The sequence below is a fragment of the Ornithodoros turicata genome, chromosome 6 (genome assembly GCF_037126465.1).
Source record: "Ornithodoros turicata isolate Travis chromosome 6, ASM3712646v1, whole genome shotgun sequence".
Lineage (NCBI taxonomy): Eukaryota > Metazoa > Arthropoda > Arachnida > Ixodida > Argasidae > Ornithodoros > Ornithodoros turicata.
In genome coordinates, this window is record NC_088206.1 from 60,164,192 (window position 1) to 60,187,680 (window position 23,489).

General features: G+C 47.9%; 1 protein-coding gene across 1 annotated transcript; it reads left to right on the forward strand.

Annotated features, from left to right (window-relative positions):
- The first annotated feature begins 5,485 nt into the window (after window positions 1-5,485).
- LOC135396858 (dual specificity protein phosphatase 10-like) lies at window positions 5,486-21,548 on the forward strand. The gene is made up of 4 exons (XM_064628063.1): window positions 5,486-5,649; window positions 11,332-11,857; window positions 18,253-18,603; window positions 20,622-21,548. The coding sequence occupies exons 2-4, from the start codon at window positions 11,350-11,352 to the stop codon at window positions 20,939-20,941; spliced, it is 1,179 nt and encodes a 392-aa protein (XP_064484133.1). The 5' UTR covers window positions 5,486-5,649; window positions 11,332-11,349; the 3' UTR covers window positions 20,942-21,548.
- The last annotated feature ends 1,941 nt before the right edge of the window (window positions 21,549-23,489 follow it).

A 23,489-nucleotide genomic window follows, 5' to 3' on the forward strand; every position in this document is an offset into this window, starting at 1 on the left:
CCGTGCATAATGGCACAAAATAGGCTCCTCCTCCCATTTTCAACAAATCAGGGGCGAGAACGTTGTCATTCAGGATGATGGTTGGCTAGGAGCCTGCTATGTGGTGAAGTTCATTTTTAAGAGTGTAGCCAACCATTATCGGGAATGATATCTTTATCGGCCCCGATTTGTTCAAAACGGTAGGCGTACGCCTTTTTTGTGACAATTGTGCGGGACATAATTGTAACAGAAAAGGCGTACACCTCCTGTTTTCAAGAAATCTGGGGATACAATGATTTCATTCGAGATGATGGTTGTTTAGGAGGGGAGGTTACTGCCATTCCGTTTAATGCATTGGGTCGCCGTGTGGCTATGGTAATACAGTGGCTGAGGCAAACACCGACAACTGCAATACCAGGGTGCAACGGGCGTTTGGTGGTAGCCTGGTGATAGTTTGGCGGTGCCTGCAGTTGCCATCTGCGAGCACTTTCTGCATAAGTGTCACAAAAAAGGCGTACGCCTTCCGTTTTTAACAAATCAGGGCAGATAACGATATCATTCGAGATTATGGTTGGCCAGGAGCGTGCTCTGCGGCGAAGTTCATTTTTTAAGAGTGTACACTCTTAAAAATGAACTTCACAGCATAGCACGCTCCTAGCCAACCATCATCTCGAATGATATCGTTATCTGCCCTGATTTGTTGAAAACGAGAGGCGTACGCTTTTTTGTGACACTTATGCTGTTCATAATTGTCACAAAAAAGGCGTACGCCTACCGTTTTCAACAAATCAGGGCAGATAACGATATCATTCGAGATTATGGTTGGTTAGGAGCGTGCTATGCGGTGAAGTTCATTTTTAAGAGTGTAGGTGGGGAAAGTTCATATTGAATGTAAGCAGACTTGTACAAAATACTGCGCAAAAGTATTTAAAATAAGATACTAAATACTGAACGTAAAAAGTATTTAAAATAGAGTACAAAATACTCAAAACTGAAAGTAATTTGAGTAGAGTACTAAATACTCTAAGAAGTATTTAAGATACTCTTTAAAGCACTTTAGTATTAGCTGTAAGTGAAACGCGTATTCTGAACGTGGACAAATGAAAGGAATAAACTTCATCAGCTATGCTGAAGCATATCTTTCATTTGCAACGTCTTGGTGTCTATGTTTGGTGAACTTTGATGAACCCAAGTAAACTTTGTTGATATGTTCTGAACTAAGTCGTAATCCGTCCTGTATGTCCGTTCGGGTCTTTCAACCTGTGGCACGTGTTTATTGGTTTGGTGACCAAGGAAATAAATGCTGGGATTCTCTTGTACCTAATCCCCTGGTGATTCACCTGGCAATATGAATAGGAACGGCTTTCTGACGAAGTTGGCTATTGACAAGCAAGGTGGGACCAGCCTATTGTACAAGATGATATGACAGATTCGCGAATTCCCGAAAAAAGAAAGAAGAAAAGGGGGTTAAATTCCAGTGAGCTGAAAATCTCGGCACGGCGGGAAGTGTGCTGGATATGGCTTGACCAGGAAGAAAAGTATTTTGAGTACTGAGTAGCAAATACCGAAAAAAGTATTTTAAATACATTAAAAATACTTGTCACAAAAAGTATTGAGTAAAGTACCAAAATACCAGAAAAAGTATTTAAAATACTGTATTTTGAGTACGTACTCAAGATACGTACAAGTCTGAATGTAAGGCGCCGAACAACACAGAGACGAAAGGAAAACGACAGACAGTTTTTTTTTTTTTTTCATGCCGAACAGCGAGGTTAGTACCCTATGCGTCTTGAGCAGACTTCAGAAGGAAACTGTAAGAGGCAAGGTGAGCAATATCTTAGGGAAGTGGGCGAAGAGAAAGAACGGGGGAGAACGAAAAGTACACTCTTAAAAATGAACTTCACCGCATAGCACGCTCCTAGCCAACCATAATCTCGAATGATATCGTTATCTGCCCTGATTTGTTGAAAACGGTAGGCGTACGCCTTTTTGTGACAATTATGAACAGCATAAGTGTCACAAAAAAGGCGTACGCCTCGCGTTTTCAACAAATCACTGCAGATAACGATATCATTCGAGATTATGGTTGGCCAGGAGCGTGCTCTGCGGTGAAGTTCATTTTTAAGAGTGTAGGGGAACGAACGGCGTGGACTGACTGGTTGAGCAGTGCACGTCTGGCGTGTAGTGAACGTTGCTCACAGCAAACTTTCCTCTACAGGGTGGTTCAGTTAAATCACCGAGCTAAATAATTCTCGAACGGGTGCACCAATCGAAGAACTTTCTTTTTTTACAAGTACTCTATCTGTCCGATACCACCTACAAGCTGCGCACCGTGTGAATGAGTGGGAGGCGCTCATTATTTAAATAAAAATTCCAGTGAGTCCCGTGAAAAACATAACGTCTACAGCAGGGCGCCGCCGGCATTAAAATGGGTAATACCCCTTTTGGGACCTTCTGTGGACACCGTTTAGAGAAACATCTGCCACCGAAGCGGGTCATTTGTTGCAGTAATCAATTGGTGTCGGTTTACATATTTTGTCGCGGATGGTCGTGGTGAAGCGCAAAAGGATGCTCTTCCACTCCCTAATCCACCAATGAATTACGTCCTTACACCAATAAATTACACCGATGAATTATATCCTTTTGCGTTTCGCCACGACAAAAAAGTGAAAAAAAAAAATAACGTTTTTACACCTTACAGCGTGTAAAAGGTGTCTCTCTAAATAAACACCCTTTTCTATTATTCCGCAGGCCTAACTAAAAGATGCGAAAACAGTGTTAGAAAAGGTGTTTGCAAAACATAATATTAGGCACAACAAAACGCCAGCGCCATATTATCCCTTCCTCTTTTTTTTCTTTGCATAAGAATATACCCCTTCTACTTTTCCATGTTTGTACCATTCATTCTTCTTTCTTCTTTTTTTTTTTGCGTATTCTACGGAGAATATGAGAAGCTGCGAAATAAGAAAGAAAAAAATAAAGGGCTCCATTTCCATTCCCACGAAAAGAAACTCAAGAGGTATATGCCATTAAAATATCCTGGTCCAGCATGCCCGTATCCCCAAGAATATATGAATGACACACAGCCATGTTTTTTAGTAGTAGTCTTTCTTTCTTCTTCTTTTTTTCCCCTACCATCCACATAGCCTGGATTCCATGCACACTCTCCCATGCAATGAAAAGCAGAAGTGTTCGTTGACGTTGTCTACCGCGCCATTCAGTCTATTCCCCCCTATTTCAGTTGACACCCACCGACAGACAGAGGACAACCTTCCCTCCCCCCAACCATAGTGTGACAGTGATTCACGAATTCGTTGTGTGTGTGTGTGTGTGTGTGTGTATGTGTGCACGCATGACGTAAGCGTACCTTTTTTGGGGGGTGTCCAAAGAGAAGAAAGAAGGAAAAAGAAAAACATGTGGGCTGGCCATGTGAAACGGAGAGGAGGCGATGTAGCGGCGCAACGGGAAAGGTGTGGACTGGACAGATTTGGCCTGCGGTCGGAGGTACTCGCAGTAGCATAGGTCTCGTGATTTCGGTATACGAAGTGTTTTGTTTTGCAATTCCTTGCGAATCTCGGACTTCGTAGCGGAGTATATCGCAAAAGAAGAAGAAGGGGGGGGGGGGGATATGTTTATTAAAGATAAAGAAAGGGGGAAAGGTCAGACAGGCCAAGGCCGACTTGCTATTCCCAAAAAAGAAAAAAAGAAAAAAAAATGAAGAAAGAAATAGAAAAAGAGGAAAGAGAAGAAGGAAAAAAGGAGTAAAGTATTTAGTTATCGCTTCTGATTCGAAGAGAGGTGGGGGTGGGTGCCTTTTAGTGCCAATTATCATATATCCAAATTGACACAAAAAGGCGTACGCTCCCCTCTCTCTTCGAGCAAGAAGCGCTAACCCTATCATTCGTGGCAATGGTTGGCGCACAGCGTGCTGCACTCTAAGAACCGTACTTCACGGCATAGCACGATGTGCGTCAACCATTCGAAGAGAGAGGGGGGCGTACGTCTTTTTGTTGCAATCTGGATGTATGATAATAGCTACAGAAAAGCGTACGCCTCCTCTCTCTCTTCGAACTACTCTCTTAGAAATGAACTTCACGGCATAGCACGCTCCTAACCAACCATCATCTGGAATGATATCGTTATCTTGTTTTGTTAAAAACGGGAGGCGTACGCCTTTTTTGTGACACTCATGCTGTTCATAATTGCCACAAGAAAGGCGTACGCCTCCCGTTTTCAACAAACCAGGGCCGATAACGATATCATTGGAGGTGATGGTTGGCTAGGAGCATGCTATGCGGTGAAGTTCACTTTTAATGGTGTAGAAGCGATAATCTTATCATTCGGTGGCAATGGTTGGCGCAACAGCGTGCTATACGGTGAAGTCCTGTTTTTAGAGTGTACAGAAGCGAACCGACTTTTGAATGCAACACTGCATTTTAACTGTGTTCGTAGCACTCCTGAATCGCCCATCCTGTGGCTACCACGGGGTAACATCCCATGTCATCATCGCTTCTCCATCATTTATTGTTGTTGTTGAATCGCCCGCATTAATAAAAACAACCAATGTATCATGAAGGTGTTCTTGCAGCAACGAGTACAACTTTGGAATTGGTCGTGAGCATGAACAATGATAATTCGTATCTTTACGTCGAGAGACAACTATGATCATGGGCGATGCCCGAGTGATCGCTTTGTGGATCAATTTTTCCCACTTCAGGATTCCTAGAGGACGTCGTGTCTGAGCAGCTCATAGCATGTGATCAGGTTGCTGCCCACGGCAAAAAAAAAAAAAAAAAAAAAGGAAGGAAGAGAAGAAAAAGAGCTTAGGAGATAGGAATGAAAGAGTACCCAGGTGTGTTGAACCTTGCTTCGTTTCACGTTTACGTCCAACAACGCTATGAAAGGCATCACTTAAAACGGTATCGTAATATTGCTAGGTTGACGAAGAGCGCCACAAAAACATAGACGGCACAATCACATAAGCACCGAGTTATTCGAATTTTATTGCTAGTTTCATCTTCCAGGATTGTGATTGTTGCGTATCAAACTTTCCATCATGACGTTCATGCGGCCCTGAACTTTTGCACCCCGCCACGGAGCAACTACAGCCATATACGGCATCAAACCACCACGCAGACTCGTGATCAAAACATGCTCTTCTAGACGAACCAACAACAACAACACGTGCACCGTCTTGCACAACGAAATGAATTGCGCCATTCTAGACGAAGAAAATAATCAATACAAAGCAGAGTGGAAAACCACTTCAGAGCAGCGAAGAACCTTCGCGACTGTTGGAGAATCAACCGCCCCGTACAAGCAAACACAAAAGCGCATCAGAACGTTTCCATTGACGCGCCCTCCGCGTATCACGTAACCCACGTGATCATCCCCGCGTCTTTCCCATGTGGACAACGACCGGCAGACGGCGCGGGCGGTACGACGTCACTTTGACGTCATAGGAGAGGGAGTTCATAAATAGAGGCAGGAGCATGGCGAGCTATGAGTCATCCGCGCAGTTGGCATGAGTAGTTGACTGCGTGCTGGTTGCCAACACATTCAGAAGCCCGTTTGAACCCCGATCGGATTATACGTCCCGCGCGCTGCTACAGGAGGTGAACACGGCGGCTTTCGACGTAGGAAACCTTTGCAGCGAACGATACTGAACAGGTAAGTGAGTGAGTTTCTAGGCCTGCAGACAGAGAGGAATTGGAGGAAGTGCTGTTTTAATGCGGTCGCGTATGAGGGTCACACAGATACATACAACTGTGAGTCATCGCCGCTCTCAACTGCACGTCCATGTGGTGAATAACGTTGCTGAGCATGAAGTTCACTTCGGAGTTTTGAGGAAGACTTTTAAGTCGTAATCATCATTGGACGATAGTTATGTGTGTAAAGAGATAAAGTCAGAAGAAAACATAGGAACACACTAGGGCGATGAGTGCTATTTCCAACAACAACAAAAGAAGAAACAAAAAAGAAAATTGTGTTTAAAATGGGGAAAGGGCAGTTCTCTCTCTCTTTTTTTAATCTTTATCTGTGAAATGATGCGTACTGTCCTATATATCCAAATGTTGTGTACAGTCCTGTCTCCAAGTGACATTCACTTTTTTAGTGGGAATTATGGATGACGTAGGCTCCTCATCAGTTCAGTACCCCCCGCAGTTTCTACAGTGTCTTGTTTTGACGTCCTTAAAGGACCATTCAATTCAATGCCCCGCAAGCGGTTGCTCCTTAACGATAACAGCTATTACGGTGCACCGGTCTCGAAACACATCTGCTTTCTTTCTGCAAGTACTATAGGAAAGAGTACGTAAATCGACTTCTCGGCATAATTGGCTCGCGTAACATAAATAGAGAACGCCCCCTGGTGCCGACCCTCGAAGGAAGCCAGCGAGCTACCTCCTGGAAGACTTCACGACAAGGCGGATTCCCTTCCCATCTGGATCCGCGCTTTCCGGAAATGAAGGTACACATAAGGGGCAGTACTTCCGGCAGTCGCAGGTTTAGCACCAACGGTTCTCGCGCCTGCGACTTCCGGCTGGTCCGTTTCCGGTGCACCAGGCGGGCCATGTGTCCGCACATCCTTCCCCGGCCGGATGCGTGTTTCGGTTTCGTGATAGGTACATGCCAACCGTTTCACAACCCAGGCTCTTACGGGAGTATCCGTTAGCATCCCTCTGGTGCTGTCGTACGAGTCATTGTCATGGAGCAGGCCAGGAACAGTGTTGTGAACATGCATCATCGGGGTAGTTAACTCATCCAATCACGTCAAACCACATGGGGGGGGGGGGGGGGAGCTGTGCGGGGAAACACCTCGTGACATCATTATATAGCTGTCTCCCGACGCCTCATACAGCCACGAGTTCTAGTTATCACACCGTCACTCATAGTTTCATTGTTGTCATTCGGTAGTGCGTTCACAAATCGTATTTCTTGTTGGCAACCACGTGAATCGTATACAACATGATGGCGTATCTTTCCGACACACCCAAAACAGAACTACCATTAAACAGACACTCCACGCCAACCATTATACACAATGATATTGTGCACACCGGATGAAACACGGAAGCCATGCGTTTTTTTTTTTTTTTTTTCGATGCACTTACTGTATCACTGTTAATACCAAACTTCACCACGTCACACGATCCTAGCCAACCACCATTCCTGATAGTATCATTTTGTCTCGTAATTTGTTGAAACTGAAAGGAGGCGCCTATCCTAGACACATTACACATGTCCAAGATTGGCGCCTCCTCCTGTTTTCAGTAAACCGGGAGACAGAATGATATCATCCGGAATGGCGGTTGGCGAGGACCGTGTTACGTGTGAAGTTCTGTTTTAACAGCGTAACGGTCCTAAAAACGCGTACGCCTTGCCCTCTGTCCCAAATCGCCAGTGTTGACGCCGTGAGCGTGTAAGTTTTTTTTTTTTTTATGGTTTACATTCTTCGGACAACTGCTGGTACATATATCGTCACGTCGTCGTGTGAAATTGTGTCGACGAAGCGTTGACACTCAACGACCACGCGTCTGCATGGTTATCGCCGCCGAAGCCAACTCTCAAGTGCTATCTCGCACGCGGTCTTCTCGTGTTGTCGGCAGCTGCTATACAGCGTTGTACAGGTGGTCGGACGCCATCTCATGCCTGTTCCGAGGAGCCTTCAGCAAGGCCAGACACAGCTGGATCGCGTTCATCATCGCCGACAAAAACCTGTTGCCGCTGAGGTTAATGAATGTATGCGATGTGGCTGATCGAAAACGACCGAGTTCCTGTCCGACAGAAGGGCGCAGCTTCACATCGCTTACATAGATTGATTCCTTCGGTGAATTTTCTTGGACAAGATTTTTACCTAGTCAAAACTGCTCGGGTTACTGAAATAGATGTGGTAGGTTTGATAAGTCGATTGATTGAAAAAAAGAAAACATGGAGCTGTAAGTACTCCCGTATAGACATGAAGAGCAACTACATGCTAAGATAGCGCTTTGTAACGGCAACCTGTCCACAGTCATGGTTTGCTGCACAACGACATCCTGAGTACGTGACAGACCATTTGACTCAACACGGCCGAAACCTGTCCACGCAGCTAGCATATGGGCGTTTGATAGTGACCTTCGTTACAAAGTCGACTATGCCCCGTTCTTCTGGCCTCTTCGACGACAAGCCGGGGTTGACGGTTGCAGCTTTAGCCACGCCTGCCAACATCCCAACGAGGACTAATTTTGCCGCTTCCGATGCGCGGGATACTCGAGATCCGTCGGTTGTTGCTGGCCCCAGATGGGTGTGCGCTGTTTGTGGCCTTTCCATTTGGAAAACCGTGATTCAGCTTGTGGTCGGGAAGGTGGAAAGGCAGGCAAGTCCCCCTTTTGGGCGCTGACTCAGCAAACCCCGGCCCGCTCTTGGAACCCAGCCCGCGCGGAGCCCCAGTGCGTCAAGAGCACTGAACCAGGGATCCGTTCCCTCGCGGCCGTCCATGCATGTCAACGGCCATGCGGAGCGGAACAGGTTGACGCTGGCGGAACGACGTTCAAACGAAGATGTTCATGTGAGACGTACGGCACTCCAGACGTCATTGTTTGCGTCGACGCATTATTCCTGTATGGTTGGAGTGCTCGTGTCAACGTTGACGTTGATGGTACTCGGATAGTGGAGGATTTTGCTCAGATACATATGCGGCTGAAAAGTACTGAATGAAATGTGTGAAGTCCGGTCATGAAGACTTAACTCTTAAAACAAAAATTCACCACATAGCACGCTGAAGGCCAACCGTTGTATACAGAGTGATACCGTTATCTCTCCTGACTTAAGCAAAGCGTGGGGCGTACGCCTTTTCGTGACAATTAACGTTTTTGCATAAGTGCACAAAAAGGCGTACGCCTCCAGTTTTCAACAACTCAGGCGAGGCGACGATGTCACTCGGGATGATGGTTAGCTAGGACCGTGCTAAGACCTGATTTTTAAGAGTGCTGTATGAAAACAAAATGTAATACCCTATAGCCACACGGCATACTTGCGTTAGTGCACTAAGCGGAATGGCAGTAACTTCTCTTCCTAACCAACCATAATATCGAATGACACCGTTCTTTCCCCTGATTTGTTGGAAACAAGAGGCGTACGCCTTTTTTGTTGTGACAATTATGCGGGACATAATTGTAACAGAAAAGGCGTACGCCTCCTGTTTTCAATAAATCATGGGGGAGCTCGAACGATGTTATACGAGATGATGGTTGGTTAGGAGATGAAGTTACTGCCACTCTAATGCATTAAGTTTGCCGTGTGGCTGGGGTATAAAACACCTCTAGGACAGACAAGATTCCGAACTACATGTTTAGATTTGCAATCTGAAGATCTGTGGGTAAAAATACGTCAGAAATGATTCAAACATCTGTAGTGCTCATCGAAGGGGATTTTATGACTGATCCCATCAGGCTAGTTGCTTTCTGGTTACTTCCTCCAATTCTTTGAATCACGCCGGGAAATTTTCCTTCTCTCACAATATGCTTCTTTCCTCCTTCCCTCTTCTTGTCGGTGGTCAGAAAAATGGGGGAAAAGCGACGCACAGCGGACGACGCTGAAACATTCTGCATTGATCACTCACACACACAATCGAGGAGTTGGGACTCCCATTGAAGTCACGAATTCCGTGGGCCTTCAGCGCATTGCCCCCCGAAGAGCCATTGAACGGAGTTCAAACCTATACTGACCATGATACGGCATGACACATCCACCCGCTATAGACAACAATCACCCTTATCAGTGTCGCTTGCCTTGTATAGTATGAATGTATACCAGGACGATATAATCTGAGTCCTCCAGAAGGCGTATCCTAGGTATGACGCAAAAAATATGAGTCACGCGTTGCGATCTAGATAGGTATCTAATTGACCGTCCGCCACTTCACCGTGGGGCGGTTTCACTAATTCGCACGGGCGATGACGACCAGCTGAACGCGGCAGAGCACTGAGTGATGGAGCGGTGCTTGAAGCTGCTTTGAGAGATGAGCTTATACCGTTATTCTGGGTGCCTGACTCAGTGGCTGCCGTGGTCTATTAAAAAGTCGTCCAGCCATGACAGGCTTCTCTCTCGTGTCCACGACACCGATGGGAATAACTCTCGGCGGGAAAGAAGAAAAGTTCTCCCTCTCCGACGGAGGCCCCTTTTTAATGGTTGGGTTGGACACAATGTGTGCTCGGTGTTTTGGGAAGTGTGCCGGTAAAAATAGGCGTGAAATAAGCCTTTAACCTGCGAGGTAATTAGGCGCTCTTGGACGGGGTTCGTGCGAGTAAAACGGTTTTTGTGTGGACCTATGTTGTTGCTGGTCGCTTGCATTGCTGCTTGTTTATTTCGCGTAGGGATAAACAGCATGCAGTCTTGCTAGTGAGTGGAACTGTAAGTTTCTGCACTGCGTGTGGTAGCGTTACGTGCGACACTAAGACATTTCATATTGATAAAATAAACATAGACCCTCGCGTTTTCGGGTTTTATGTCTGTCTGTTTTTCAACCGGGGAGTAAAAACAGGGTACTATTTCAGAGGCCGTAAAATAGCGTAAAATCATGCGATATCATGTGAAAGAGCAGATTTGGGGTAGAAAACACATAAAAAGTGCATAAGTGGCAGTGCTGCGGGTGCAGTTCTATGAACAATAACGACGTTGAGCTGTATTCAAAAGTTTTCTAACACAATATCAGCAAAATGCAAAAACATTTCCGTTGTGGCATTCAACGAACATATCAGAGCTGCCAGGTTACATCGACAAGTCACCCAAAACGTGACACAGTCACGCATTCCTGACACATTGGCAGATACTTCTGAGACTTGGCACATTATGACTAACATTCCTCATAAGTGGTCAATGACAGAGACTTGCTCATCAACTGCACCGTGACGTCACCCTGTGACCGACCCCTCGAACCCCACCCGCCTCTCCCACACCAAGAACGCCAGACTGCTCCATCGCTATAAAGGGGGTTCTCGAAAGAAGCTCGGCAAAAACTTCGCTCGGCAAAGAGAGGAGGGACGCGTTGATTCATCAACCGTATACCCTGTGGGAAGGCCGTACCCCGTCGGTGAGGAAGTCTCGGAATGCCGAGAACCCACAGTTCTCGCTGAGACTTCGACCATGAAAGAGCAGAGCCACTTTCGGGTCAAACGCTCGTCGATGAGTCAGGCCGCGTCGCAGCCGTCCTTCGCGGCCTTGCGCACATCGAATGACTCACGTCAGGTAGCAATCCCAGACGTTGCACTCTCTTCACAAGGCCACATGATTTGCAGACGTGCTCATTTCCCTTTCATCTTGTGTGTTTATGTTGGTCATAACGGCTTTTTTTTTCTTTTTTTCTTCCAACAGGCGTTCCGTCGAGCGCCCATGTCCGGCGCAGCCAAAGTTCTTCCAAGCGAGGCTTCAGGCATGTTCGAGCCCCGCCGTGCTGCGAGGCTTCAGCTGGCCCTGCCCCGTTGCTGCCCGCTCGCGTTGACCCCTCCAGCGAAGAAAAAGTCTTCTTCAAGCCTGGGTTCCTCGCCTGTTCGGCTCGTGACGCCGGCGGACCTTGTGGCCGCTTGGCGTTCGCACGCTCCGGTGATACTGGTGGACTGTCGGTCGTTCCTCAGCTTCAACGCTGGACGCATCAAGACGGCCGTGAACGTCAACTGTGGTGACAGGATAACGCGTCGGAGACTGCAGCAGGGCAGGTTGGCCCTGTGGGACCTTGTGTCGTGCCGTGAAGCGCGAGAACAGTTGCGACGGAGTTCTGGTCCCGACGTGGTGGTTTATGATGACTGTACGAAGGACTTGGACAATCCGCAACCGTCGTCGTCCTTAGCGATGGTGCTCGCTGTGTTGTGTCAAAACGGGGCGAAGCCTGCTGTACTTAAAGGTGAGGAACTTTGAATAACTTCAGTTGTTTCGCTAAAGACACTTCGTCGCGATGTCTTCTTTCCTATACTGTACAAGATACTGTCACAAGATATGTTACCCCGCAACGATACGGCCATGCCGGTACGCACGCATAAGGGGTGTGGACGAAACGGTCCGGTTAGTGGCTTCCTGTTCCAGTCGAACGCATTCCACAGCCGATCTTCTACTTATTCAGATGTTTCTCGAAGCTCACACGCCAATGGGCTTCCGAATACCTTATACGTGCACCATCTATTTGTCATTGCCGTTGCTGCATTCCACCATGTGACGTACATTATCTCAAATTCAACGCAACTGCTGAGAGCTACCTTGTCGCAGTCCATTGAACAGTATATGCATATGTGCCACGGCATGTCCAGCTTCCGTGATTCAGTATAATGGAATAACGTTGGAGAACATATACCCTGGGAAGGCAGAGGCGACTAGAAAAGCACTGTATCGTAGCGTTCGGGAACCCAATCCCACTTTTCCACTAACAAACCCAACAGCTTTATTTTAATGATAAGGAATTTCATCGACAGGGGGCGATACTCTACCCCGTTGCTGCCGGTAATGCGGTGAAATGGAAGTCGCCTCAGAGTGAGGACAGAAGTCCTACCGTGTCCACATTACCTCCATTTTCCACTTAATATATTGTTGATATATGTATTGTATGCAACTCCTCGACGGGCCAAATGATCAGCCAGCCCATATATACCCGCATAAACCCCATTCTGCGTTCGCTGACCTTCGTACCCGTATATATTCGATCCCCTATTCCTCCATGCAGTGCCAACTCTTGTTTCCAAGCCCCGTGTTGTGTTCGTTTTGCGAACATTCATACTCATGCAATGTGGGTTGTGCGTCAGCGGGGGGTCACGTCATCCATACAGTTCCTGAAGTGACGTTCGAGCGCCTAGTTTCTTCTATATACAACGACATACGTAAGGGGAGGGCATCTTCGTGGAAAACGATTGGGCATCGTCTTCTGCAATGGAGCCGGGAAAACCGGGAGCCCAACCTTGGCGTCGCGAAGTCGTCGATGACTCGCCGTCTGCTGGACCGGTGGAGGGACTCCAGGAATGCGGTTCTCCTGCAGCCCTCTCTCCTTGTGAGGCCGTTCGTGCAGCCTTGGCTGCCCCACATTTCGCTTTCGCTGCCGACATTGCCTGAGGCCCACCTGGTGGAAATGTTGCACAGCTGCCGACACGAACATAATGTCCCGTTTTGCTTCGCTTAGAACCTGCGGGCCTTTACTTCCGCTGGATTTCTTTTGCACTTGGAGGTCGACTGCGCGAAGAGGGTGCACGCTTGTTACAGCCTATGCCGCAAGTCGTTCAGCAAAAAACCACAGGTCGTGCATACGCAGAAAACAGACTGGGCCTAGGTCTTGACCAGCGATTTTGCTGCGTAAACAACACTGGGATTTTTTTTTTTAATTCCGCGACTTCAGGGGAGAACTGTGCCGACATTCGTCTGGAAAGTCTTCGGAAAACCCAGGGAAAACCTCAGACAGCACAGCCGGTGACAGGATTCGAACCCGTGTCACCTCCCAGTCTCTGCGTGGGAAGCGACCATCTTAACCACTATGCCACGGGAGCTTGTAACAACACTGAGAAGTTAACGAGACAAACCTCATTTCTGAGGTCACCTTGAAGATACATATAATCAGCGCCGGCGATATGGGGGGGGGGGGAGTAAGGCGACCGCCTCAGGCCCCGCGCACGAAGCCCTCAACCAGGGGTTACTTTTTTTAAAAATATCAAGTATGCACTTAATCGTGTGAAACAGGCCCCGCACACCCCTCGCACCGGCCCTGCATATATGCGCTATGTTTTTGCATATCCTTGATGATCCTTAACGCGCACTCAATAAACCGCATCCATTCAATACATCACAATTCTCTTCCATCCTTCTTATACGAACTCGTCGATACACGCGCGGACCGCGTGCACTCTGTCTATTATTGTGCACAGCATCAAGGTCCGCTTAATATTCATCCAGGAAGTGGCAGGTATACGCTTCGACCTTGCTGACGCTGCAGCTTTTAACAAGCCTCTACTAAGACCGTTCGAAGGGGCCTCGTTGGCACACAGTGTCCTGCGCAGAAAGCGATTCGCGTCTCAGATGCCGCGTTCTTTGTTGCAGGCTGTATGATATCAAACCAGAGACGCTTCGGGTAGAGTCATAGGATTCCTTGCGGATGAATCACGTGGGTCGATAGAGCTGGGGTGGGGAACGTGGGAAAGAACCCTCCCTTCAGGTGTACGTACATTTTCTCCGTCGCTGGGAAGAACCCCTCCCTTTCTGTGGAAGGACAAACGCCCATAGTCTTGTTCCCTCTGGAGGATATATCCCTATCGGTAGATGCGCGTTATTCGATGTCAGTTTGGAGTGAAGGGCAAGCAAAGAGGAGAGGATAGCTACACTTTGGTTCTGCTTCACTTCGGAGGAGCTAGGGGCGTGACCACCCAATCTATTTCTCCCGTAATGTACTTGGAAGGGATTTCCGATGCTGAGGGGAGCCGTTGTTTAGCTAATGGTTGGGTGTAGGAATGCGTGGACGGTGACAGATTGTGGTGTTGGGGGGAAAACGGGGCACGATGAGCTGGTGACGGTCACTAGCCCGCCAGGCATTCTTTCCCATTGTCCTGCGTGGCCTACGCTGCTATGATGCTCTTTGAAGCGTGGAGTAATATTTCAATTGTGTTAGCGGGACAACGAACGGAGCCGACCGACGTTAGGTCACTGCGTTCCCAGCTTCGCCTGCGTGGTTCGGTGATGGGTTACTTTTCCAGCGGCGTGCAAGGTAGGCGGTGGCTAAGCGGGTCTTCGGTTACTTGCAAGCCCGACCGGTTTGGACTGAAGTATGATACGGATATTCCCTGTGGTTTTATCGTGCTGCCTCGCAATGCGTATTTATTTTATTCGGTAGCGACTCGATATTTCACGCAAATAGGAGAGACCCCCATCATGATGTAGGAAATCCGAGAGGCACACGGACAAAAAAAAGGGGACAACATACAAACAAACAGACCTCTTGAAGATCGTAAGTAAATTTCCGATCTAGGCGCGAAAAAGAAAGAACGGGATAGAGAGCTGTTGTTTTGTCGTCCCAGCGTCTGTTTGCTCCCCTTATCTATCGCAATTGCTAGTCACCTATCCAGCAAAAATTGCCGCCAGTACCGATAAGCGCGTCGATTAGCAAATAACGTATCACCCAAACAGTCATCACGTGTTCGTCACGCTTCTGTCTGTGTACACTGAAAAGAACGCAGTTTAAGTGTGCCACAATATCTGCGTGTAGCGAAACAACCGTTCCATCTCCCCTGTGACAAGGCCTTCGGTGATGGACAACACGGGCTATCATTGCCGCGTTGCTCCACTGTTCAAACGAATGACCGCCTGCTTATATGACTGCGCGTGTGCCTAACCGTTTCCGACTGCGCGCTGCGTATCCAGGCTTATGTCATTTCTAGATGGAAACAGAAACGTCGCGGTCGAGCGCCTATCGTGGTGAGATCACGCAGAAACGCGACGGACTTTGAATCTCTTTGAGTATCACGCCATGCGGAAATGCAAGGTTGCCGGCTCGGAAGGTAACTGGGAGAAACAAGTTTACCTTTAATGCACTCGAGCTTTTGTTGCAAACACACAAGATTCGTCATTTCCCACGCATTGTGTAATTTGGTTGCAAAGCGTGACGAACGGGAATCTTGAAATGAAGCAGACTATCGCATTTCGTTGACAACAAATTGTGACGTGAGCTGCAAGCCAGTGTAACAAGATATTGTGCAAGCTTCTAAGCAACACAGTATATCGGTCCAGTTTTGGCTGGACATTGGCAATGCTGGTCCAACATTGGGCCAGTCTATGGCCAATATTTGGCAACGATGTTGTATTGCTTGGAAGCATGCACAATAAGTAAAACAGTTTTCGTGCACACTTAACCCAGAACTTCGCTACGCGATCATTGTCACAGAGTGATACCGTTATCAGCCTTGATTTGTGGAAAGCGTTGGCCTACGCCTTTTTGTGACGATAAAGACAACTGCGCGGGTGTCACAAAAAGACGTACGCCTCTCGACATTCGGGATGATGCTTTTCCACAACGAAGAAATACGTCCAGCGATGGGAAGTAAGATATCCGAGTTGACTGACATCTCAATTTTTTTTCTTTTACAAATCAATCAATCAAGATATCCGAAGTCAACCTCCATCCAGCAGCCCTTGGTCTGCCCTGCCTCAGCATAACCCTATACACGTTTTTCTTAGAGACCCTTCCAATACTATTAAAAAAAGAAAAGAAAAAAAAAAGAAACGCGCGTTTATACCAACCATCATCTCGAATGGCACCGCTCTCTCCCTAGGTTTGACGAGAACGGGAGGATTACGCCTTTTTGTGACAGCTATGCAGCTACGTTAATTGTTTCAAAAAGTCCAGCGCTTTCCAGGAATTGGGAGTGACGACGCGGTATCATTCTGTGCAACGGTTCATAATCAGCCTGTTACGTGCGAAGTTCCGTTCCCATATCATCGTCATCATGTATCTCTCTCTCCGTTTTAAGAGTACACACGCTCGCAAAAGCACCTCTGCCATTTAACACCCTCATTAAAACGTCACACATCTCACTCAAAAGGCATTTTACACCCTCATCAGCTCACTTGAGCGAACTAATTTCATAAACAAACCCGCCTGCCGGCTGCGGTCGTCGGACGCGGTGTTCGCGAACCAGTAAATCTATGCAGAGCAAATCCCCCTTTTTTCTCTATGGAACCCACGCTTCCCTTTCGGGCAATGACTACACCACACTTCATTTACAACTAACTCTCCCCACCGTGGGGATGGGGGCGCTGCTGGTGCGAGGTGGCGGAGAGAGGGGCGATTTTAAAAGGCATGCCACGAGGAATCGTGCCCATGTTTTACTCATTTAGTCCAATCATATGAGTCAAGGAGGGTCGGTGATGTAACCTGAATCACGCGACCAGGCTTCCCCCCTAGCGTCACGACTCACGAGAGAGTATTAGTCATGGATCCATCGATTGACAGACCGTTGATGACGCAAACGGGGATTTTATAAAAGTGTAAATATGCAGAAGACTTTTTTTAGGAGTTATGTCACTGGCCGGTTTGTGAGAGGATGTGTGTCACGCGACTTCCCAGTGCGTTTATTGTCATCCGGGTCTGTGTTGCGTAATAAGTTTGTTACCACGCCTGTTGTGTTATCATGCTAGTCTACCCGCGAACTGTCCGCTTAATTTAATGGAATGTATATGAGTACTGTAACTGTAGAGGCTTTTTGTTTTTTATAGCAGAGGAGTCTCCTGTATTTTAATGCTGCAACGTTGCGTAGCTGGCTGGCTTAAGACGATGCGAAAAGTGTATTCGTCGATACGCGTAATGCAGCTCGACTCACCCTCGAATTTGATAGGTGGAGTCGGCCGGTTGGTTGCCTGGGCCGACTTCACGGGTGACTGCTTTGCCGACATTTGCCTTAAGAGCGTCTGATAAAGCGTAGCGAGCCGCCCATTTCTGTGCTGCGGACCCAGCCAATCATACCGTCCGTTCACACACGTTATGCATGACTCACATCTTCGAACAAAGTGTCTGATAAAGCCAACGATCGTTCCAACGGTCATTACATACCCAGCGCTTTGGTCTTCGTTGTTCTGCCCATTCCCCTTCTTACTCTTTTAAACACACATTTCTTATCCTCTACCTTTGTAGCTGTGCCGACTTAGTCATGTCTTCGAAAAGCCACATCTATAACTCAGCAGGTACCCAAGGCAGAAACAAAGAAAACCTAAAGCACCTGAACGAGCAACAAAAACAAGAAAGATAATAAAAAAAAAAAAGGTGCCTCCCCAGACTGGCTTGATATGTCCCTGAGGATGGAGTGTGTCCCGTGGTAGATAAGCCCGTGGCACCAATATGGCCGCCGTCGTTGGGTTTATGACGAATGGCCGTGTGGTGCTGCACTCCATAGTGTTTGCATCATTGATAAGCGGAGGTTGAGCTATTAAATTACCCGTTTAGATAGAGCTGGTTCCGTTCGCAGAAGGGCAATACCATGAAATGCCACGTCTGCTTTCTCTTTGATGGCTCTATCACATTTAGCAGACGACAGAGTACCCAGGAGGAATATCGGGGGCTGCCTCCGTTGAAGGATGGATTGTTAGGCTTACGTTAGGCTTATATGGTATGATCGTACTCGAATGTTAGTCGTACTGCGCACAGTGCAAAACTTCTCTGTGAACTTTTTTTTGAACAAAATGGGAAAAGGGAGGGGGGGACATATTCTTACACATATGCTTTTCATGCACAGACTATCGAGGGTTGATGTGCTCATGGCATGGATATGTCTCTGTTTTCAGGCGGGTACCGTGAATTTGAACGGCAATACAGCGAAGAGTGCACCAGTTCCTTAACGGGCGACACTGAAGGGTCCACCTCTTCGGGAGAAGTCTTCTGCTGCGACGGTAGCCTCAAGGACCTTGCCGCAGTCCCGGCCACCGAAATCTTGCCTTTTCTGCTGCTGGGCAACGAACGTGACGCTGCCAATGTCGCCCAACTGCGGCGTCTGGGCGTCGGATACGTCCTCAACGTTACAGCTCACCTGCCGGGTCAACCAGTGGACGCAGGGATCAGAACAAAACGCCTTCCGGCCTCTGATAGCTGTCAGCAGAATCTCAAGCAGTACTTCGAAGAAGCATTCGCATTTATTGGTAAGCGTGCAATCCTATTATATTTGAGAGCAGGGCATCTTTTCTCTTCTACATCTACCTATGACCTGTCCAAGCGCGGTTCTTCCCAGGACGAAGTACCATATATAAGGCAGCTAAGAGAAAGGAACAAACAGTATGCTAGCAAAGCTCTGAGCCGCCTCATGAAGCCGGTTTGTTTAACTGTTGGAACATTGATCCAATCGACTGTATTCCGGGATGTCTCCCAAATGATGTTGACCTCGCTGTCTTCAAAGGCCTAATGGTGGCCACCTTCCATCAGACTTCCATATAGCTGACATATCCCGTCATCTAAGACATCCCCTGCGAGTGCTTACTTTCTCACGGACAGTTCCTCCCTCCCCCCTTGACGGGCGATCGCCCTCAGTCCCCCAATTTTGGGACAGATCACTCTCATGCAGCATGAGATCATTGAGCGAATGCGTCACGGCAGTTACTCATCGTGTCGGCCGACAACAATCGGTCCGACAGTTGATGCAACGCTAATCAGACCGTCCTCTAAACCCATCTTTTCAATTTGATGAGTCACTTCATCGGTTGGTCCCGGGGACCGACCGATGACGCAGTCGTCCCCGTCATCGAAGACCACTGCTTTCCACGAGCGGGACTGTTGCTCTTTGTCCCAAAGAAACTTTCTGCACGTGGGGTTTCGATTCCCCCCCCCCTACTATAGCAGCTGCAGAGGTGCACAAGTCGCGGGTACCTGAACCCGACGTTCCATTGTCCCCGCAGATTAGTCATCTGACTGTCACGTGGTCGTCGATGACGTCACGTCCGGGCATCTGCTCGCTTCGTGGTGACAAAGCACCCTCCCCTTGTCACGGGGAAGTTTGCTAACCGCTCTCTGGGTTTTTATATAAATGCGGATACGGGATAAGATGCCTCGAGTGTTTGGGATTGTGCTATAATTTGTTGGAGATGTCAGGCGGGGATAAGATCAGCGTTCTTGACCCTCAAACAGGATAAGGTTGAAGGCTTACGTAATATGTATGTTCGTGTGTGTGTGTGCGTTTAAGCCTTCAAAGAGCGAAAGGCCAGATGGCCATAACTGGGCAGCGCTCAGCAAGAGCAAGGAAAGCGTCAACAGGTGGACTGTTCAATAGCTAAAACAATAAGTATTTACGTATACCAAGGACGTCAGTGCTGACGCTGGACGTCAAATATGTGGAAGCTCCGCTTTCTTCGGGACAGAAGGGACCACAAACGGCTACGAGCCTTTAGTAAGGTTGTGCTCATGCCATTTCAGATGGCGTCTGCACAGCCCGGACCGGCTGAGCATATGTCCCTGTGCATTTCAGTTGCGGGTAAAACCGCCAAAACAGAAAGGACAGGAGATGGATGGATGTTTGCCGCGCGCTGTACGCAACACTGTGCTGTTGACTGTTATGCTGTTGCCATTCAGCTTGGACGTGAACTCAGCAAGTTTTTTGGCCAGGAACAGACACCTGGCACAAACTGCAGAAAGTTTGCAATGGCGATGAGCGACTTCCTCGTTGGTGCCGCCATGAGTCAGTGCTTGGCCCGCGTAACGCCCGGTGAATCAACAAAAAGGTTTAAAAGGCAGCCGCCGTGCCAAAAATCGCGCTCTCTTCCGCAAATAGAAGCAGGTCTAGGTCGCCCTACCGCCACCGGTGCTACCATTCAGAGACGTTTGGTTCACACTTGCGGTACGGATGTAAGGGAATCTCGCGGTGACGTTCCCAAGATATTTCCCCAAGACATTCCCGAGATCTCTGAGCAATTCCCTCGCACAGAAAGGACAAATACATTAACTTAAACAGCGCGCAGTTTTATGCGCAAGGATTAATCGTGCGACTGCAACAAAGTGTCATACTTCTAGCATAATTCGGTCAATTAATGACTCATACCACCAATTTGGTATGTGTGATAGTATACTCGAAGCTCTCTTGAACAGTGTTACAACGTGCTTTCCTTTTGAAGTGTGTGTCGTTCATTCATTCGCGTGTCACGTGTACGATAAAGTGATATTTTCATTGCAGACGATGCCCATAAAGCTGGCAGCCGTGTCCTGGTTCACTGCCAGGCTGGTGTTTCCCGCTCTCCAACCATCACCATCTCTTACCTAATGAAACACCTGGGCCTACGCCTGGTTGACGCCTACAGCTTCGTCAAGAGACGGCGGCCGATCATCTCACCCAACCTAAACTTCATGGGACAGCTCATGGAACTCGAAACAACGCTAAGCGACTGCGCGGAGCCACCATGCCCCAACTGCTCATCGCACATATCGTCATCGTCATCATCGTCTTCTTCAGCATCCTCGTCGTCAGACGAAGAAGAGCTGGTGCAACCGGCTTGATCTCGTCGTTTCTCGCGTGATTCGAATTCATAGAAGAACTCGATATGACTCGCCAACCGAGCTTGAGGTTGCGGACGACAAACGAAGCAGACGACGCGACCGATTTCTGCTTATACCGACGAAGTCTGAAGCAGACGTCTTGAACTGTCAAGCATGCGAGGAAGACGCCTCTGTCCGCACTCCAAAGCGACTCCGAAACAGCCTTATATTTATTTTTAAAGTCCCTACATGTTCTCTCTTCGAAGGAAACAGACTTTAGTTAAAACAGAAGTGACTATACGGGTCTCGCTACGCGGATCTATCCAGTGTGTGAATGTGAACTATGTGTGGTGCTAGTCCCGTGCGCGGCCACGTCCCATTTCGCGCTGCGTCAGACTTTCTTTCCCGTGATTTCAACGGTGCCCATTTCAAACACTGCTAGCCTTAAGAAGAACGATGCCTTTCTAACTATATATTTTTGAGACACCCTTTTTAAAATCCCGCTATACAAATGTGGACGAAGAAGGAGACGATCCTGCTCAGCAGATTCTAGTCCAATGGAAGAAATCCTCTTCAACTGAGCTGCAACTAGTGAACCAATAAAAGGCTCTTTTTGCACATCCTTGTACATCCTTGTCTGTTTATGTTCCTTTCGTGTCTTTTAAGTGTACGACACCTCGTTGACGGCGACACCTGCCATTAACGTCCCTACGAATCCTCTTCCATCTTCCACGTTGACGTTCGGAGTGAAGTGGAAGTGTCGTCTGCTTCAATCAATCGCCGCAGACGATTTTAAACACAGGCCTCCCGTGGCTACCAGCGGCTTCTCTTGTGGCTGATGACGGCTTATCTCCATAGCTACGGCCGCTGAAGCACGGTTGCTATTGGCGGACTCCTAACGGCTACATCAAGACCTTTAAGCAATGAGGCTTTGTTTGCGCTTTATCTGCAGTGATGACAAGCCGCGAAGATTAAGAAAGAAAACATGTATAGGCTCTAGTCCGTACGCTGTAAATAAGCATACACTCTGAAAGCAGAACTTTACCGCATCACACGCCCTCCGCCAACCGCTCTCCGACGAATGCTATAGAGTTATCGCTTTTGATTTGAAGAATGGGCGGGATGTGCTCCTTTTTGTGACAGCTAACGTATATCGAAGTTGTCACGAAAAGGTTCGCGCCTGTGTTTTCAACGATTACGATATCATCCTGAATTGCCGCTTGGTCCTGAGCGTGTTACGCGGTGAAGTTCTGCTATCAAAGTGTAGTCGTTATCCTTATCTGAACTGTGAGGAGAATCAACACATTTTTCGAGCATTCCTTCAATTATATGCCGATGGCGAACAATTTTTGGGAGCAGGACGCGGAGGGATTTTTATGGTTATGATTTTTTCTTAGTAGTACTATGATGACTAACATTTCAAGACCCGCCCTCCCCCTCAAAATCAGCTAGACTCTCAACCTCTTACTATGACAAGATTGGCCCATGGATACCGTGAAACAGCCACCACTGAACTGCCCTATAAGTACCGCTCTCCTTTGTGGACACGATCCTCACGTAAGATTCTAGTGGAAGAAAAAGGGAGAACACTGCTCTATGAGAGCCGAAGTTCCGTCCCGTGCTATGTTGAGCATTCACGCGGTGCGGAATATTGGGAGTGGCGTACTGTTCACGTAGCAGACGACACCATCAGCGTATTTTCCTGTCGTCTGCTACAGAATATCTTGTGGCTGTGTCGCAGGATATTTTCACCAAACGGCAATGAAACATTCCAATCATCATTATCATCTTCAAAACACGGTGTTGTTGTTCAATGGCGACAACGAAAACGTCTCTTAAAAATGAATCCCCAGGGCATCTCGCAGGATATGGGGCTCAGTCGACGACCCCCTTGAGAAGTCCCTGGACCCGCAAGAGTGCACGACGCCCCGTAACCATGACACACATTTTTTGACAAGCATTTCTATCTGTCTCACGATGTGTAAACACGTCTTCGGAAAGCCACTGAGTGCCGGCCAAATTGCCTGTCAGCGACGACGGTTTCTCGTGTAGCCTTGGAAAGTCACAACTTGCGTGAGAAGAACGAGTGGGAGGCCCATAGCGCACGGTCGTAGTTTGTTTTGGTAGAGCAGCTGTCTCGCGGTTCCAAGTTCACGCGTATTCTTGTCACAGGCTTGCTAGTGAGCGCGTCGATGCGAGAAGCGAAAAACAGCGCTTGCTCTTCGAGACTGCTGTACGGGAGAGATGGGTGGAAAAGCCTCATGATAACAATAAGGTGAGGTGATAATAAGGCAGGAGTGCGCAGACTAACTGGTGCATGATTAGGAAGGTGCAAAAACCGAGAGCCACGGAAAAATAGACATAAACACAACAAGTTCTCAAACGCAGTAGTTTATCCCAACGACGCCGCTCGCAAACCTAAAAACCTCGGAAATGGAGGTTGTTGGGAGGATGGGGGGGGGGGGGGGGGGGGGGGGGGGGGGGAATATGTTTATTATATATAAAAAAATAAGAGGGAAAGGTTAGCCACCGGTATGGCGGCTTGCTATTCCCAGGAAAAAAGGGGAAA

Excerpts from the sequence above, each read along its gene's own strand:
- LOC135396858 (XM_064628063.1), top strand. The coding sequence starts at position 11,350 with ATGTCCGGCGCAGCCAAAGTTCTTCCAAGCGAGGCTTCAGGCATGTTC. Across the intron at positions 11,858-18,252 it reads GAAGCCTGCTGTACTTAAAG|GCGGGTACCGTGAATTTGAA; the intron begins GTGAGGAACTTT and ends CTCTGTTTTCAG. Across the intron at positions 18,604-20,621 it reads AGAAGCATTCGCATTTATTG|ACGATGCCCATAAAGCTGGC; the intron begins GTAAGCGTGCAA and ends TTTTCATTGCAG.